The 19,796-nt window shown below is 43.7% G+C and overlaps 2 protein-coding genes across 2 annotated transcripts; one reads left to right on the top strand and one right to left on the bottom strand.

Annotated features, from left to right (window-relative positions):
* The first annotated feature begins 12,320 nt into the window (after positions 1–12,320).
* LOC147903016 (pentatricopeptide repeat-containing protein At1g11290, chloroplastic-like) lies at positions 12,321–15,634 on the top strand. The gene has a single exon (XM_087374146.1). The coding sequence runs from the start codon at positions 12,650–12,652 to the stop codon at positions 15,632–15,634; it is 2,985 nt and encodes a 994-aa protein (XP_087230272.1). The 5' UTR covers positions 12,321–12,649.
* Positions 15,635–18,880: 3,246 nt separating this feature from the next.
* On the bottom strand, positions 18,881–19,563 carry LOC147903015 (phenylacetaldehyde reductase-like). Its single transcript, XM_087373991.1, has 2 exons — positions 19,471–19,563; positions 18,881–19,384 (listed from the first exon to the last, which is right to left on the bottom strand). The coding sequence occupies exons 1-2, from the start codon at positions 19,561–19,563 to the stop codon at positions 18,881–18,883; spliced, it is 597 nt and encodes a 198-aa protein (XP_087230117.1).
* Positions 19,564–19,796: the final 233 nt, after the last annotated feature.

The following is a 19,796-nucleotide window of genomic DNA, read 5'->3' as shown; positions in this document are numbered from 1 at the left end:
AAACTGCTGCGCACTAGTCTTCTACAGCCCGTGGGTAACAGCAAACTCTTTTTTCAGTCGTTTCCTTCCTTCCCGAAGCTTGTAGGTACCTGCAGGTGTCCATTTCAGGCTTGGAAATTGGGGATTTCGACTCCCGTGAGGTGCTGTAATAGAAATCAGCATGTGGACAGCTTACATGCACTCTATTTGTTGAGACATTGCCTTCCAGTCAAGGGGCTTTCTGTATTTTCTTTGTTGTATGCCCGGTTTATGCTTGGTACAGCAAGAAAAGTGCCCGTCCACTCAGGAATTGAGTGCGAAATTGGGGGATTTTATGCCTAATTCAGTTCAGAATTTTTGAGGTGCATTTGGAGCAAAAAGGGGATGCTTTGATCTCAGTTTTGACACTGAGAAGGGATTTACAGATTTGGGACAGCAAGTTAATGCAGTGACATTGCTCTTGTGCAGTGGAAGGGTGAAGTACTGAGGTTGTGCCCATCTCGGAAGAGATTTTTATTTGAGGTCTCTATTTTATTTCCTTGCAGGTGATCTTTGCAGTGACACATATTGCCATGGGGAAAGATGGTGTGCTTGATTTACTTTCAGCCGAGAACAAACTTGATGGCAGTAACAACTACCCTTTGTGGTCATACATGATGAAGCACATACTTGTAGCCAATGGGCTGAGCAAGATTGTCGAAGGTACTGAGGTTAGACCTGGTACACGTGCTACATCACAGGATGATGACTCTGCTACTACTTCTACTATCACATCTGGTAGAAGGATACCTCTCCACCACCGGTACCATCCACTGAGGCTCAACAAAAGTGGGATGAGAAAGATGCAAAAGCACATGCGATGATTGCATTGTTTGTGAAGACTGGTATTATTCCACATATACGGTCTTGCCAACGGCAAAGGATGCATGGGATTGTTTGGCTAATTTGTACCAGGTACGAAATGAGGCCAAAGTTGCCTATCTCAAAAGGCAACTAGAGCATCTTGTTATGCATGAGGGAGATGCTATGGATGATTTTCTCACCAAGTTCAAGGACTTGCGTGAACAGTTGATCTCTCTTGGGGAGGAGATGTCAGATGGCTCCTTGGTCACCATTATCCTTAATGGTATTCCTGATTCTTATTAGTCTCTTGTGTCCACGCTGCGTCTTATTATGAAAGGGAATCCAGACTCTTTCAAGCTTGATGACTTGGTGCAGGTGTTGTTGCAAGAAGAGCAATCAAGGGAGAACAGGAGTATCTTGAAGGAAGGGGATCAAGCCTTTTATGCAGGGCAAAAGGGGAAGGAAAAGGCTGAAAATAAATGGGCTGGAAAGGGCAAAACAGCACATAATCAGCCCTCTCCCAGTGTGGAGAAAGAGGATGCAAAGGGTAAGAAAAAGGGCAAGTGTCACTATTGCAGGAAGCCAGGGCATTACATCAGTGAATGTCACAAGAGGCTTGCAAAGGAGAAGGAAAAGGGCACTAAATCTGAAGCTAATGTTGCAGTCATGGATACACATGCAGGTGAGAAGCAAGAAGTTGCAAATTATACTCACATTACTCATGATGACTATGATGAGGAGTGGGCATTCATGGTAATTTGCAGCTATAATCCTTCCATGCATGATGATGTTTGTCTCTCTGTGGCTAGTACTCAGGAGTGGTACTTTGACAGTGGTGCTAGTAAGCACATTACAGCGCATAGAGAGTTATTTTCAGATCTTGTGACTACCTCACAGGGAGGTATGGTCACATGTGCCAATAACTCCAGCTATCCAGTGCAGGGAGTTGGCAAGGTTGTATTGCATTCAGCCCACGGTGGCTCCTTCACATTGAGTCACGTGTTGTATGTGCCAGGTATCAGGAAGAATCTAATATCCGTCCCTGCAGTTGCCTTGGGAGGATTAGATGTGAGATTCTCAGGACCCAAATGCACAGTGCATGATCTTGAGGATGCAGGTACCATAGTGGCATCAGGGACACTCCGCAGAGGGTTGTACAGGGTGGATCATTATGCAGCAGGTTCTCATGATGCTATGGCAGTGGTAAGCACGGAAGAAAGGGCCAATGCTGAATTGTGGCATGCACGGTTTGGTCACTTGAACTTCAAGAGCTTGCAGAGACTCCATACACATGACATGGTGGTAGACATGCCACATATACATGCCCCTGGTAGACATGTCTGTGAGGGGTGTATATTGGGAAAGATGCATCGGGCTCCATTCCTGAAAGATGCCACTGTAAGGGCTGTCCGGAAATTACAGCTTATACACAGTGATGTGTGTGGTCCCATGAGGACACGCAGTCTTGGTGGTTACTCATATTTTATCACCTTCATTGATGATTTCACATGCTTTATGTGGGTGTATCCTTTGAGGCATAAGTCAGAGGTGTGTGCCAGGTTTAAGGATTTCATTGTCATGCAGGAAAATCAAACCTCAGAGAGGGTGGGTACTTTGCGTACCGATAGAGGTGGAGAATATATGTCAAATGCCTTTTTGGCAGAAAAGGGGATTATTCATCAATGTACAGTGCCATACACCCCCTAGCAGAATGGGAAGGCGGAACGCAAGAACCGTACTAAGATGGAAATGGCATGGTGTATGATCAAGGCTAAGGGCCTGCCCCCAAGTTTTTGGTTGGAAGCAATCATTTGCAGCAATTATGTGTTGAATAGGTGTCCAACCAAAGCTCTCCAGAACATCACACCTTATGAGGCATGGACAGGCAGGAAACCTTCAGTTCAGCATTTGAGGGTGTTTGGATGCATGGCATATACACTTATCCCTGAGCACAAGCGGGGGAAGCTTGATGACAAGGCTGTAAAAAGCATTTTTGTTGGCTATAGCTCTGAGAGAAAAGGCTACCGGCTGTACCACCCAGGTACACAGAAGATTATTGTGAGCAGAGATGTATTTGCGGAGGATTCAATCCTGCCAATGCAGTCCATTAGGCAGCAGCCTGCAGTTTATTCACGTGACATCTTTGAGTTTTTATTGCCTCAGAGGGAGGAAAACACAGCCCCACATTTGGTGCCTGTGGAGGAGCCTGTGACAACAACAACGCAGCCCACTAATGTGCAGGAAATCAATGAACAGGAAATTACAGTTGGTTTGCAGCCAACTAATCTTGATGTGCCTGAATCTTCCAGAAGGGTACCTAGGTGGCTCACAGAGACACTAAAGGACAGCCCTCTTGATATGCCTTTGTCAAGCAGGACAAGATTGGGTGCACGCAGAGCTCAGGGTCTTTGTACTGAGTATGCTTTGGAGAGCACAAGTCATGAGGAAGAGCCTGTCTCTTTTGAAGAGGCAGAAGAAGATCCGCATTGGATTGCAGCCATGAAATCAGAATTTGATGCAATCATGAAGAATGATACATGGTTTCTGACAGACTTGCCAGTGGGCAAGAAAGCAATTGGTGTGAAGTGGGTTTATAAGATTAAGAGGCATGCAGATGGCTCAGTGGAGAGATACAAGGCTCGTCTTGTAGCCAAAGGGTATGCACAATAGAAGGGCATTGATTATGATGAAACCTTTGCCCCCACTTCCAGGATGACTACTGTCAGGAGTTTGATAGCATTGGCTGGCCATCATGCATGGGTTATACACCAGCTGGACATAAAGACCGCATTTCTCAATGGAGATATTACAGAGGAGGTCTATGTACTTTAGCCCCCAGGTTTTAAAGTGAAGGGACAGGAAGCTAAGGTGTGCAGGTTGCAGAAGGCCCTGTATGGTCTTAAGCAATCACCTAGAGCTTGGTATGCCAAGATTTATTCCCATTTGCTTTCACAGGGCTTTGTACGCAGTTCAGCAGAGAGTACTCTATACATTAAGAGTACTACTGAGGTGTTTCTCGTCATCGTACTTTATGTCGATGACATGCTGCTTACAGGACCTCGAGAGGATCATATTGCAGCCTTTAAGGCTGAATTATAGCAAACCTTTGAGATGTCAGACCTTGGTCCTTTGCACTACTATCTTGGGATACAGTTTATGCAGACAGAGAGGGGCATATTTTTGCAGCAAAGTATGTATATTCAGAATTTGCTACAGCGGTTTTCCCTTCAGGACAGCAAGCCCGTGGCTACTCCTGTGGAGCCAGGTGCAAGGTTGAGTCTTGAAGATAGTGGGGAGCCGTTTGATGGCACTCTTTACATGCAGGCTGTGGGATCATTACTTTATGTGTGCAACACTAGGCCTGACATACAATATGGGGTCTCTTTATTAAGAAGATATATGCACTACCTAGGAACAAAGCATTGGCAAGCAGTGAAACAGGTGTTTAGGTACTTGAAAGGTACTATGCATCTTGGATTGTTCTATCTCAGGGGGGAATATCACGCTTGCATGGTTTCAGTGATTCAGACCGGGCAGGTGATTATGACACCAGGGTGTCCACGACAGGTTATTGCTTCTACATTGGGGATGCATGTGTTTCATGGCTTAGCAAGAAGCAACCAACAGTGGCCACCTCTAGTTGTGAAGCAGAGTACAGGGCTGCTTTCACAGCTACTCTTGAGTGTGTATGGCTCAGGAGATTATTTGCAGATCTGGGTATGGAGCAGCATGCTCCCACATCCCTCTACACTGACAGTATGAGTGCCTTGGCTGTTGCCAAGAATCCCGTCTTTCATGCTCGCACGAAGCATATAGAGGTGCATTATCATTATGTCAGAGAGAGACTCTTAGCAGGGGAGATCAGCATGTCTCATGTGTCGACACACGACAATGTAGCAGGCATCTTCACCAAGGCATTACCTCGTGATAAGTTTGAGAGCTTTTGACAGCTTTTGAACTTACTTCCTTTCGGTGATTGAGGCTACATCCCTGTATATGTACATACACCACACATCACTCCAGGGGGGTTTGTTGGGTTTTTATCTTCATATTTGTACCTTCTATGGGAGTGCTGGTGGTTGGTAGGTGGGCCGGGGCACTTTTTACTTCCCTTATGGAAGGTTTTTTTCCCCAGGCTAATAATAGCCCATGTGACCTCATTCTGAGGCTAGGGGCACTCTGTTTTTAGCCTAGTTAGCACTTTGTGCTTAGAGGTGTGCTTAGTAGGCACAAACCTATCCTTTGGGTTGTGTGGATATCTTTCCTTTGTACTTGCACATCTTTTAATTCTATTGCAACACACTCCAGCAGTGAGAGCTTCACTCCCACTTGTGTACTCATTCCCTTGCTTTCTTGCTCCCGTATTTCTTACAATACTGGATTCTTGGCCAATGCTTGAGCCGATTAATTATCACAGTATATTGTTGTTGGCTTTGACTCATCAAAGTAATCTGTTTCTTACAATAGTCTTATGAGCCATAAAGCCTCACATGCACCTATAGTGAGTGCTCTATATTTTGCTTCAGTCGAAGACAAAGAAACAATTCTTTGTTTGTTTGACAACCATGATATAGCACCTTGACTAAGGAAAAATGCATATCCCTGTGTCGATCTCTTGGTCTCATGATTTCCGGCATAGTCACTTGACAAAACATGTGTGCCTCAGGATCTATGAAGCACTCTAAGGTGGATGGAACCTATGTGGAGACATGATGAAGAGAGTGCTCATGACATGTACCTCAAGTCAATTAGGTTCCAAGATAGATTAGCTTGGACTCATAAAGAGAATCTTGAGATAGTGCAAAGTGCTTGATTGATATTCCTTCAAATGAACCTCCCTTTTATAGGTGAGGGTACTTACATCCATTTGCTTGCTCACATGTGGGATATGTCCTCCATGCCATGTGGCAGCTTTCCCTTTGCTCATACCTTTGCTCTACAAGTGCTCATGGCACCACATCTCTCAACACCTCCCCTTGGTGCCATAATCCTTTGGCTACTGCAAGGTGGTCAGATGTGAGTTACATTCCATCACCTCCCCTTAGTGCATACATTGCTACTTAAGGTGGTCAAGTGTGGCTTTTACATGTCAATACCTCCCCTGGGTGCTTTCATAGCTACTCTCAGGTGGTCAGGCTTGATTACAAAAACATAGGCAAGGTTGGCAAGGTTTTTTTTTTTGCTTTTCAATACATTCCATTGATGTCACCTTTTGGCTCATGGCTTGATGATGACTCCACGTAGTTGACCTGCTGGTTCTTCAATCTCCAATCTTCTTCCTTATGTAGCTTCATGCATGATGCTTTGTTCTTCCATGTGCCTTAATGCTTTATGTGTGGATGCCATGTTTCGGGCTATGGTCATCTCATACACTTGTGCTTTCGGCTTGCTTTCTACATTCATGCGTTGCTTTTTCATTTGTTGCAAAGGTCTTACCAATTGATTACTTTCAATATTGGCAGTGTCTAATTGCATACAATGATTTTGATCCAATAGGTGCGTAGAGCTCAAAAAGACAATCACTTTTCCTTTTTGGAGCGTGTCCAAATTCTTCCTGGATTGGAAGTTATGGCTTGTCGAAGTTTTGATCAAGAAGAAGGCCTTTGATGATGTGGCTGGGCTATTCACATGCTGCTTGCAGGACTGTGCTTGGCAGGGGCTGTGTGCTTAGGTGGCACTGTTGACATGTGGCAGTCTTCTGACCCAAATTAGTTAACCCAAGTCTAGATTAACTTAACCATGATCCAAGTAACTGAACTAACCATAAACCTAACCAAGGTTGACCTTAACCACAGTTAAAACCTTATCTGCCACGTGTCACTTTTTCCTAAGGTCTGAGACCTTGGAGACAACAGAGAATTGGCGACGACGGATAAGACATGGAGCATTCGGTGATGTAGAGATTCGTCGATTTTGGAGATGGAGGGAGTCGCTTAGTCGTTGCAGATTACCGTGAGGTCGCTCGTTTGGAGAAGGAGGCCTTGAGAGCGTGTTGGCGAGGGAGCTGTTGATGGTCGTATAGTTCTGCTGGGCCGAGAGTCATTTGCTGAAGCCTAGAGCTTACTTTCCGTTGAGAGTCTGCTGCAGTCTAGAATCGTTTGGAGACAGTTGCTTTTCGGGGCACCTTAGAGCATGGACGTCGTGAGACGTGAGAGCTGTGGAGATAGCTTGGAGTCGGGATCCTTGCAGTCAAACATGGACGTAGACGGAGTCTCTGAGAGTGCTTGCTATGGGCTAGTCGTTTGAGCATAGGTGCTGGCTGTCAGGGCTGGCAGCTGCTCGTCTGGCGTTGCTGCGAGGTTATCTTGCGAGGTTGTTGTCTGCTGTTGCAGGTTGTGCTCGTGGTTGGTTAGCCGCCAAGCGACGATGAGGATGAGCCGCTGCTATAGTCAAACCTTGTTGTGGCTCTGTCTTGCTAACTTGCTACGCCGTCAGGCTTGTTTTGCTTGCATAGACATAGGCTTCAGTTGAGTTGCTCTGTGCACTTCGTGTCTGATACTTTGCCTATCCCGTTTCTGTTGCTAAAGAGGTAGATGAGCTACCGTGAGGTTTAGACTGTAAGTAGCAGGGCGGCTACTACTACTTAGTTCGTTACTGTAGAGGGTTGGAGCCTCTTATGAGCTTGCATATGCTGCTTCGGCTATGTGGCATCGACTACATCGACTAGTGCTGCGCCTCAGGGCTGGCAGTCGTTGAGAGACCTTGGCATATCTACTGGATCTCCATCATCGACACCATCATTTTTTGTATCCTCCTCTATACCTTCGCAAGCTGTAGCCTGAGTTGAAGGAGTCGACCGATCAGTTACGGGATCTTCTTGGGACAACTAGCCTTCAAGCCTTCTCAAAATAGAAGGAGATATTGAACCTTGGGACTACCAGAATGAAACTCTCTCTCTCTCTTAGAAGATTATGAAGGAATTGCTCTCTTTCAGAATGGGCAGACGGAAATTTCATAAGAACTCTCGTTTACAAAAACATCAAGAAACCAAGAAGTAAATCTCCATCTAAAAACTAAAACTAACCTAGGAGAAAAACATGAGCTCCTAAGACATGCCTACAACTAATCTAGGAGACTAGACCTAAGCTCTGATACCATGACAAAACATGTGTGCCTCAGGATCTATGAAGCACTCTAAGGTGGATGGAACCTATGTGGAGACATGATGAAGAGAGTGCTCATGACATGTACCTCAAGTCAATTAGGTTCCAAGATAGATTAGCTTGGACTCATAAAGAGAATCTTGAGATAGTGCAAAGTGCTTGATTGATATTCCTTCAAATGAACCTCCCTTTTATAGGTGAGGGTACTTACATCCATTTGCTTGCTCACATGTGGGATATGTCCTCCATGCCATGTGGCAGCTTTCCCTTTGCTCATACCTTTGCTCTACAAGTGCTCATGGCACCACATCTCTCAACATCACTATCACAGTATCCCATGCAACCGTGGATGACTTCCTCTGTATTATATCCCAAACTGTCTTGTACCTCTAATGTATCTCAAGACTCTTTTGGCTGCATTCCAATGAGACTATTTTGGATTTGCCATAAACTGTGCTAGTGAACTTACTGCATAACAAATATCTGGTCATGTGATTGTCAGATATATAAGAGATCCGATGAGCTGCCTGTAGTATCTGCCATTGACTGTAGGATTTTTTGAATCTTTAGTAAGTTTCAAACTCTGTTCCATGGGAGTGGCTGCAATCTTGCAATCTACCATATGAAACTTCTTCAGGAGGCTATCAACATACTTGAGCTGACTCATAAATGTGCTATCTGAATCTCTCCAGAACTCAATTCCATGACAATAGTGCATAAGTCCAAGATCTTTCATGTCAAACTCTATAGATAAGTCCTGTTTTAGTTTTTTGATGAAGCTATATCCTTGCTTGCCGTCACAATCAGATCATCTACGTACAAAAGTGCAATAGTAATGTCTTCCCCTTGAACTTTGTAGTAGAGAGTATGATCTGCATTGGATTTCATGTATCCCAGATCAGCAAAATACTTGTCAATTCTGCTGTACCAACTTCTGGGTGCTTGCTTTAAGCTGTAGAGACTTTTCTTGAGATGGCAAACCTTATTTTCCTTTCCTGGTTCAACATAACCTGTTGGTTGTTGCATGTAGACTTCCTCGTCTAGATAACCATTGAGAAATGCATTCTTGACATCGAGTTGATACACATTCCATCTGCTGAGTGTCGCTAGTGATATCAAGAACCGTATGGAATCCATCTTTGCTAGAGCATAAGTCTCATCATAGTCCTGACCATATTGTTGTGCAAATCCTTTTGCAACTAGTCTGGCTTTGTATCTTTGAATACTGCCATCTAGATTGTACTTCACTTTGTATACCCATTTGTTTGCTATGGCCTTCTTTCCTGGTGGAAGGTCGCATAATTCCCAAGTATTATTCTTATACAAAGCATCCATTTCTTCATTCATAGCAGTTTGCCATTCTGATTTGTCTACTGCATCTTCGAAGTACAGTGGCTCTTCTTTAGCCATGATGGTAGTCATAAGAGCATAGTTGGTGGTTTCCACCTGAATTGCTACTATGGCTTTGCTTGGGGTGCTGCTAGTAATTCTTGCTCTTCTTCATCAACATGTTTTGTAGATGACTGTGAAGTCGATGCTTCCATCTCCTGTGTAGGTGAGGTTTTCCATTCTAATTCCTTATCAAAGATTACATCTTTGGAGATAATGACTTTGAGGTTGATGGGATCATCCAATTTGTATGCTTTGCTTTCCTCACTGTAGCCAACGATGATGCATTTGCATGACTTCGCATCCAATTTCCTGCGATGATCATCATGTATGTTGGCATATGCTATGCAACCAAATATGCGGAGATGCCCAATGTGTGGCTTATGTCTAGTGAATGCTTCATAAGGAGTCATACCCTGTATCGGTTTGGTAGGAAGCCGATTAAGCAAGTAGTTTGCTGTAGCTATTGCTTCTACCCAATACTGATCCAGAAGATGCTTTTCAGTAAGCATTGCTCTAGCACTGTCTGCTAAAGTCCCATTCTTCCTTTCAGCTCTTGCATTCTGCTGAGGAGTATCTGCACATGTGAATTGTCTTCGAATGCCGTGATTTTTGCAAAAGTTCATGAATGTTGAAGACATGTATTCACCTCCTCGATTTGATCTCATCACCTTGATCTTTCTGCCTGTGGTTTTCTAGCATGGCTTTGAATTCTTGAAATCCGGAAAACACTTCAAATTTCTCTTTCAGAAAGTAGACCCAACAATATCTACTATAGTCGTCGATGAAAGTCAAGTAGTAAAGTGAACCATTGATGCTGCGGATCTAGGCATAACCCCATACATCTGTATGAATCAAATCAAGAATACCTCGTGCACGAGAGGTACTTCTGCCAAAGTTGGTTCGCTTTTGTTTGCCGAAGTAGCATGCTTTGCAAACTTTTTCAAGAAACTGTAGTTTCGGAATCCCAATTGCCATATTCTGATTCCTGAGATCTAACAAGTACTTGAAGATGACATGACCATATCTCTTGTGCCATCTTGTAGATAGTGGCATCAGTTGGCGGTTGAGCTGACATGGCATGCTTAACTGGTACTGTAGCTAGCATTCTGTATAAGCATCCTTCCTTGACACCTTTTGCTACTAGCTGGCATCTTTTGGATTTATCTCTGATACTACATTCATCACCATCGAAGATCACTCGATAATTGTGTTCCATCATTTGACCTACTGACAAGAGGTTCTTGCTGAGCTTCGAAAAATAGAGCACATCTTTCACCAATCCTTTCGTACCAGTGAAATTGTTCATAGGGATAACGCCTATCCCTTGAAACGGATTCGGTGTATTGTCTGCTGTGTAGATGACATTTTTTTGACCTTCTAATGGCTTCATTTCTGTGAACCATTCCTGATGATTTGTCATGTGAGATGATGCACCATTGTCGATGTACCAAGGATCATGTTCCACTTGGTCGACTTGATAGCTAAAATCCTCTTGCCATCCCCATGGCAGTCACCTTAACGCTATCTCACTGGTCAAACTTGCATTCACCTATTGGCTTAGCCCTATCCCCATGACTTGACACATCTCAGTACACCTAACCCGCTGCCCTAGCTAATTCATATCAGTCAGCTATCCCACCAGTCAAACATGCATTGACTTGGTGCCATAAGGCTATCCTGCCAATCGTTTCCTTACATCTATCCCCACGGGTCGTTGCCATAGCTCTTTGTTAAAATCCATCAAAGCTATGACAAGCCGGCACTGGAGTGACAGGGTCAAAAGGAGGAAGGGCGGCATGATGTGGGTAAGGAGAGGAAGCAAACGAAGGCATGACCTGTCAAACATAAGATATGCATCTCTCTCTCTCTCTCTCTCTTCCTCTTCTTGCCCTCTCTATTAAAAATTTTTGGACCTTCCCCTTTTTAAATTTATTTTGGCCTCATTGTGGCTTCTTGAAAGTTTGTCATTAGTAAGCCTAAGCATTGCGTTTAGTTGGAAAAAAAGGTTTTGTGCATGTTTAAAAGAAAAGCTAAAAATGAAATATATATGTGGTTGCACAATCAAGACTATGTACACACATATAGAGACATCTACATTTACTTCTATTCTTATATTACGTGAAGAGTTGCCATGTGGTAGACAAAGGGGTGAGCGAGCTTAAATTTGAGTGTCTGTGTATGTATGTCTCATAAGCTTGAGTATTTGTGTGTGTATGTATGCATGTGCAAGGGCTATATGAGTGTGTGTGTGGGTGTGACTGAGAGAGAGAGAGAGAGAGAGTCTCTAACAAGGATGTGTGCATGTATACATAAGAAAGGTCGGGGGAAGGGGGCGGGGGGGGGGGAATGTCCATGTTTGAAAGTCCATATGTGTATGCATGTGACGGAGAGGAAAAACATGTGGCCTTGAAACTTGGAATTTCATTTCTTGGAATTAAAGAATTTTAAGATCCCACCTTGAGACCCAGCAGAGCGGGTCTTACGGGTCTTGTTACTCGTAAGGCATTATGACATTGTGGTACTTTTGTGGAAAATGGAAAATTCTATGCCAAGGTGGCAAGTGGTCCCCTACTTTTTCTTTCCATTTTTTTCGCACAAAACGAGGAAGCACTTGAGCTCAATGGTTTAGTGGGAAAAAGAGTTTGTGAAGCATTTTAAGGGCTGAAAATGACATGTTTTAGCACTACCTTCCGAGCAATGCTCTAGTTACATTTTTGTTAAAAAGTGTCCCACACACTTTGTTGTCAAGTGGCCCCCTTCTATTTTGGTTCTCTCTCTCTCACACACACACACTCACTCACACTTTCTTTTTTTAAGAACTCTCTCTCTCTCTCACACACACGCATACACACGCGCACACGCGTGCGCGCACACACACTTTGCAAATCTCTTTGTATTTGCAAGCGATTGCATAGTCCATTCATCTTGACAATCGTTTGCATCGACACAACTTGTAGTTGTACTCACTTGTCTACTAGACATTATGACATTCAAGGTGGAAATTTAGGTTTTCCAATGAAAACCCTTTTCCCACCATCTCATTACCGGGAACAGTGCATCATCACCAAAAGACCCAACGAAGTTCCAATTCAATACTAAGCAGTCGCTGTCTATGGGCTTCTGGTGCATCGCAGACTGGGGTACGGGCATGCTTGACGAAAAGGAGACTCTAAAGGGGGCAAACTATCAACGAGGCATCTCGTCGGCAGGAATAGGTGTTCACAGCCTCTGCAGGTCCTCCATTCGTGGAGGACTTAGCATGGTCTGGCCATATCTGCATCGACAGCTTTATATCTGGATTACAAGGGCCGCCAGAGGGCAGTGGTTGGGAAATGCTGAGTTTACAGGAGACACTCACTACTTTCGACCGGATGGTTGAGCTGCCTTCTGTTGAGAATTTTATCTGCATCGTACAGAAGTATAGGAAACTCAAAATACTAACATACGCCAAGCGTGTGCATGCACACATTTGTAATAATGGGCTGGAAGCTCATAGAGGTGTCGGGAACTACACTGTGCCAATGTTTCTGGAATGTGGAAGTGTGTCCAATGCTCAGCAGGTTTTTAATAGGTTGAATTACCGGAATGAACGTTCATGGACTTCTCTCATGTTAGGATATATCCAATGTGAGCAAACACAGCGTGCTCTTAACCTGTACCACGAAATGCAAGACGATTTTGTACACCCTAGCAAGTATACCCTTACGACACTATTAAAAGCTTGTGGTAGGCTGAAAGATGTGGTAAGGGGTCGAGAAATTCATGTAGATGTCGCTCAAAAGGGTTTTGAACATGATCTTTTTGTTGGCAGTACTTTGGTTAACATGTACGCCAAATGTGGCTCACTTGCAGAGGCACGGGAAGTCTTTGACAAGCTGCCTGTTCGAAATGTTGTGACGTGGGCTGCATTAATTGCAGGATATGCTGAACATGGACCTGGTCAGGAAGCGCTAAACTGTTTTGAACAGATGCATCTGGATAACGTTTCTTCAAGTGACGTTACATTCGCTTACGCCTTGAAAGCTTGTGGCAACATAAGAGACTTAGAAAAAGGTAGACAAATTCACACACAGATCACAAAAAAGGGATTTGATAGAGACCTTTTTGTTGGCAGTACTTTGGTGGACATGTACTCCAAATGTGGCTCACTAGCAGAGGGGCAGGAGGTCTTTGACAAGTTACCGTTTTGTGATGTTGTGACATGGGCCACGTTGATTGGAGGTTATGCTGAGCATGGACTTGGGGAGGAAGTGCTGAAATATTTTAGACAGATGCTATTGGAAGGAATCGCTCCAAATGCTGCAACGTTTGTTTTTGTCTTGAAAGCTTGTGGCTGCATGGAAGACATAGGCCAGGGCCGAGAAATACATGCTGAGATTGTAGAGAAGGGATTTGAAAGAGACCTGATTATCACAAACACTTTGGTCGACATGTATGCCAAATGTGGCTCGATTCTAGAGGCACATCAAGTCTTTGACAAATTGCCAGTCCAAGATGTTGTGTCATGGACTGCACTAATAGCAGGATATGCTGAACATGGATCTGGTCTAGAAGCACTGAAATGTTTTGAAGACATGCAACTGGTGGGCATTTCACCGAATGCTGTAACTTTCATTTGTGTGTTGAAAGCTTGTGCCAGCATAGGAGCCATAGGTCATGGCCGAGAAATACATACTGAGATTGCATGGAGGGGAATGGAAAGAGATCTTTTTGTCCAGAGCTCTTTGATCGACATGTATGCCAAATGTGGCTCACTTTCAGAGGCACAGGTTGTCTTTGACAAACTACCAGTACGAAATGTTGTGTTGTGGGCCTCGCTAATTGCAGGATATGCTGAACATGGACGTGGTCAGGAATCAGTGAAATGTTTTGAACAAATGCAATTGGAGGGCATCTGTCCAAATGCTGTAACATACGTGTGTGTCTTGAAAGCTTGTGGCAGTTCAGGATATTTAGGCAAGGGCCAAAACATGCATGCTAACATCGCAGAAAAGGGTTTTGAAAGAAATCTTTTTGTTGGCAATAGTTTGATAGACATGTATGCCAAATGTGACTCACTTTCAAAGGCACAGGAGGTCTTTGACAAGCTGCCAGTTCGAGATGTTGTGTCATGGGCAGCCCTTATTGCAGGATATGCCGAACGAGGATATGGTCACACGGCTCTGAAATTTTTTGGACAGATGCAAATGCAGCGCATCTGTCCAAGTGATGTCACATTTATTTGCGCCTTGAAAGCTTGTGGCAGCATAGGAGCCATAGATAAGGGTCGAGAAATGCACACAGAGATCACAGAAAAGGGATTTGAACGAGATATCTTTGTTGGTAGCACTTTAGTTGACATGTATGCTAAATGCGGCTCACTTTTGGAGGCAAAGGAAGTTTTTGACAAGATGCCACTGCGAAATGTTGTGGCTTGGAATGCAATGATAAAAGGTTACGGCATCAATCATGAGGGTAACATGGCTGTACAGTGTTTTGAGAACATGCAAGACCAGGGTGTGATGCCAGATGCTGTCACATTTACATGTCTTGTTACTACATGCAGCCTTACCAACCTGCTAATGAAGGGTCAGGAGTATTTCAAGGTGATGAGAGAAAAATTTGACATTGTACCTACAATCGATCACTGTACTTGCATGGCTGATCTTCTTGCACGATCAGGACATTTGTATGAGGCAGAGAAATTTATTGAAACTTTGCGGTATCCTCCATCTGAAGAAATGTGGGCAGCTTTGCTCAGTGCCTGCAAAAACTATGGGGAAGCAGTTATAGGCCTGAGATGCTTTCAACATCTTCTTCAGATCAATCCTGAATCTGCTGCTTCATATGTGCTCATGGCAAACATATATGCAAGTGCGGGCAAGTGGGATGACGCATATAGAATGGAGGTGCTGAGGAAACATTCAGGGGCAAAGAAAAAACCTGCTAGTGCCTCCATAGAGGTGAACAGGAACATGCATGAGTTTGTGGTGGGCAACAACCAAAGTCACGAAATTTTAGTGATGCTAGAAACCTTGAGTTCACGCATGAGGGGGGAAGGCCACATGCCAAGTTTAGATCTTGTCTTGAATCCAATTTCTTATGAGGAGAAGGCAGCTGGATTATGTGAGCATGCGGAGAAACTGGCCATATCATTTTATCATTTCAATGTGCCGCAGGCACAAACATTGCCTGTAACCAAAAATATGAGGATGTGCAATGACTCACACAAAGCAAGTAAGATTATGTCCAGGATTAAAAGCCTGGAGATCGTCCAAGACAATTACTGCATCCATTCTTTCAGAAACGATATGTGGTTCTGTGGAGATTTGTGCTAATCTTCTTTGTTTATCCTTATTATTTTCTGTGTCTCTCTGTTTTTTTCTTTTTGTTCCTTTTTTTTTGGGTGGTGTTCTTATATTTATTTGTCGGTTCTGAACCAAGGGGCTTTTTATGCACTTAATGAAAGTAGTAGATTGGAGTGGGATTTTTTGATTCAAGCTCTACAAGACATGGGGCCAGGGACAAACTTTATTTCTTATGTAAGGCTGCTACTCACCAATGCCTATGCCAAAGTTTGTGTCAACGAAGAAATGTCTGCTTCTTTCACTGAAAATATCAATTAGGCAAAGCAGCCCCTCTAGCGCCCTTGTTGTTGGCTATGCTGTTGATTGATTGGGCTGGCTCCTAATACAACTGAACTCACCTCTAGCAAACAGCTTGTGAATCAATAGTTTGCTGACGAAAGGAACTTGCTTAGAAATTCTATTCAAGACATCTTGGTCACATTGGACTAATTGGATATCTTATGTTCAGCCTCTGGTCTATCATTAATCATGCCAAAACAAGCTATTGCACTCTAATTGCTGAAGATTGACTCATTTTAGCTCAAAAAGTTGTACAAGGCTTACAAAAGGGAGGGTTTTTAGGCTCCTTGACATCCCTATGGGATTTGAAGTTACAATGAAAGGTGGGACTAGCTCCTTGGGAAGTTTAAAAAAAATTGGATAGGTGGAGAGTTTACTAAGCCAACTTGCCAGGGAGGAAACTAGTTCTTAATCATTGCGTCTACCTTGTATCAATATTCTGTCTTTCCTACTAGTTTCACTAGATTATGTAGGTCTTTTTTGTGGGGATGTTCTGCTATCAGAAGGAAGGTCTCCTTGGTTAAGTGGACATTCAGCACCATGCAAAAGGATGGAAGAGGATTGGGTGTAATTGTTGATATACACCAAGCAGCATACGGATTGTCAGCCTCCGAGGTTATTAAGGCCAGTGCCCTTAACCTTGACACCGCTTGGGCTCAATTGTTGATGAGGAATTTTCGCAAAAATCAGACTTGTAAGGGCTCCCAAATGGAAGTGTTATCCACTACTATCAGCTGTTTCCAATTACAGCCCTACAAAGCTAAGGATAGTCCCTTGTGGAAATCTCTTTAGACCTCGCTCAGGGCAATCAAGAGTCGTAGTGTATTCTTAGGGAAAGGGGATTTCATGTGCAATGACTCTATATGGGTCTTTGTTATCTGTAAGAACAAGGCTGAGAATGATTTGGACCTCACTACATCCAGCCTCTTATTTAAAAAAGGCTTCAAACTTGGGGACAACTTCAGAGTATAGGGGATTTTAAATGGAAAACTTGGCCAGAAATTAAAAGAGAGTTTAGATTATCAAATCAGGATCAACAATTATTAAAGAGAAGAATTGACTTATGGCAAGATAACGCTTAGTGGAAGGGGGGGAGATTCCTTGTGTACAAGGAAGAATTTGTTTGGGTAGAAAGTCCGCATTTCTTCCAAATCCCAATGCATCTCAATATTTATGATGAGATCCATAAAGTACAAAACTAGAGGTGGAAAGTACAGGCTCTCAAAAAGTAACAAAGTGAGTCAAAGGTTTTGGCCAACGAAGAGAGTTGAGTCCTCTTCTTCTCCCATGCTCCCACTTCTAGCTGGGCTGAACCCCATGGTCCAACTTGGGGGCTTAGATATCAGTCTGGAATCTTCAACAACGAGATTCTATTAAAAACCAACCCTCGGAGTCACCGTTCACCTTCTGCCGACCAAAGTGGTTTTTTCATAGGCAAAGAAATGAGCATAACTTTCCTATTTTTTCTTGGATTCGAGTTGAAGTCAGATTCTGCGTTGATTGAGCGCCATTAGCCCCGCAAGAAGGCGGGGTCCCTATAGACTATCATTTTTTTGTTCTGCAATGAGTGACAGAAACAAAGAGAAGCAACCCTCCCATGCTGCACCAATAGCATCACCTCCACCTAGCACTAGGCATAATGAAGCCCTACTTATTCTTTAGCAATTAATTCTCCTTCTTACAAAGCAGAACAATGGGCTGAACCGCAGATTTGAGGCACTAGAAGAAGGAGTATAAAGCTATTGAGCTGGAGATGAACAAGCCAACTCCCCACTCAGTTTTAGATGAGGAGCTAGCTTTAATCAGATGGAAGAGTTGTGTAAGAAGCTTAAGGGAGAGAAGTTTAAAGGTGAAATGAAGAGCTTTGTAGTTGCAAAGGTTCAGAAGGAAGTAAAGGAGCAAGCTAAAAGGCAGCTCCACTAAAACAAAATCAGGATTGGAGAACTACTAGACAACTAGAATGTACCAAGAGTTGATTCGGGAATGCAGATTTTGACATTGGGCAAGAAGGAGCTCATTGAATTCTCACTTTCCACACAAGAGGCGAAACAACACGGATTCTTTGATAGTCCAACAAGTTGAAAGGACTTTTGAGTGTGGATTTGCAAAGAAACTCACAAAAACCCAGCGAAAGGGCAAAGCCTCGGAGCATGCAAGGGTGAAGGTTGTCTACCGAGATAGCCGGACTTCAAAGTTGAACCAACAGTCTCTCAATCTATATCTGATGTATGATCTTCATTTGCTTTCTCTTGTTCGGTTTTTTTCAACTATACTGGCTATGAACCGCTTGTATTTAGAATTTCAAATTTTCTCCTTGTGTCTTTTAAGGAACAATATAACAATTGTTTTTCTTTTTTGTAAAATGAAATACATGTTCTCTAGAATATGGCACAAGGATATCTAGAGAAAATGTATGTGGTGTCATGGCCAATTCTACACAAAGCAATTTAGACTAACACTAGAGGTGAAAAGATAGGCAAGAGGGATGGGATGTGTAGAAGATGCTAGGGTCACAAGGAAGATATGTTTTTACTTTGTTCTTGACTTTTAATCATGTTAGAACGATATGGAAGATTGTCCATATTCACATGGGGAACCTATTAATTGTTGGAAAAGAGCAAGCTGAGCAAAATGGAGACAAGAAGATGGACACAAAATGAAGAACTGTCTCATAGAATGAAGAGAAATGAGGGCCATATGTAGGCTACCTCTACATCCACACTGACATCATAGATGACCTCATACCAAAGGCCACCAAGCTCCTAGAATCTCTCCCCTATCCTCTAGAAGCATCTAGCTCCACTTAACACACCTAACTGCCCCTCTAGCACACACATAGGATCACAAGTGTGCCTATGGAGAGGCAGGACATTGACAAACCCCAACAAACCCCCCCTCAAGGGACCGATACGTTGGGTCCAACAACCATCGCTGGGTTCATGACCTATCCCTAGCCAAAGCCCAAGCAGCCTTCTCCGCCAGTGTCCTGCATAACGCAGACCACATCTTCTCCTTTGTGCAGAAGTCTAAATCGCTCCAATTTCTCTCGTCAAGGACAGCACCAGTAGAATAGTATTGCTTGTTCCACATAACAGATGATAAGCACGAGGTGAGGACGAGTTTTGTATTGGCACAAGCCTCCACGAGGTTAAGCACGCCCCTAACCTCGTTATCAATAATTTCAGCCGGGTAGTCTCGGTTCCCATTTATGTCATAGTTCGGAGAGGGCACGTAAAAAATTCCGTCACAGCCTGCGAACAGCTCCGACAGACTACAGTAGTCCATAAGATCGACTTCAGCAAGCTGCAAGCGTTCTTTCACTCCGGGAGACGCTAACGGTGAAGTAGACAGGCGAATTTCAACTCTCTGATAAACAAAATGGTCCAGACGGGTTGCTGATAGGACCGCCGCTAGCACCGGTGATGGGTGGCTTCTCTGGTCCTGATACGAATTCGGGAGTGGGTATACTTACGGAAGGGAAGTCGAGATTAGGACTGTCGTATGCCAAGAGGGAAGACGGAAAGGACTCGATCTCTGGAGACGACAGCAATCCAAACCATGATCTTCAGCTTCTCAAAACTGTCATCATAATAGCTTGGCTTGCTAGTAAAACTGCCCATGTGGTAAGACCTTGCCTTGACATGGATATTTTGCTTTGCTTGTCAAGCCCACATCATCCACGAGATGATGAGTATGTTTTTGAGCTCCACTTGTATCTCCCCTAGTTGTGAAGGTACTCTCCCTGGAGAGTCCTCCAAAATGATTGTAATAAACTCTGGTCACCTTCTGGTCACCTATGATGTAGACCCATGTGAGTATGTGTTGTCGCCTTGGTACCTCCTGCAGACTTGTG

This window comes from Dipteris shenzhenensis, chromosome 4 (assembly GCF_047967505.1).
Source record: "Dipteris shenzhenensis isolate YYH24624 ecotype China chromosome 4, Dip_SZ_1.0, whole genome shotgun sequence".
Lineage (NCBI taxonomy): Eukaryota > Viridiplantae > Streptophyta > Polypodiopsida > Gleicheniales > Dipteridaceae > Dipteris > Dipteris shenzhenensis.
Note: the sequence above shows the minus strand (reverse complement) of the source record. Positions and strands in the feature narration are given on the sequence as shown.

Coding starts and splice junctions, on each gene's coding strand:
- LOC147903016 (XM_087374146.1), top strand. CDS start 12,650: ATGCTGAGTTTACAGGAGACACTCACTACTTTCGACCGGATGGTTGAG.
- LOC147903015 (XM_087373991.1), bottom strand. CDS start 19,563: ATGGGCAGTTTTACTAGCAAGCCAAGCTATTATGATGACAGTTTTGAG. Junction 19,385..19,470: donor CTGTCGTCTCCAGAGATCGA/GTCCTTTCCGTC, acceptor AATTCGTATCAG/GACCAGAGAAGCCACCCATC.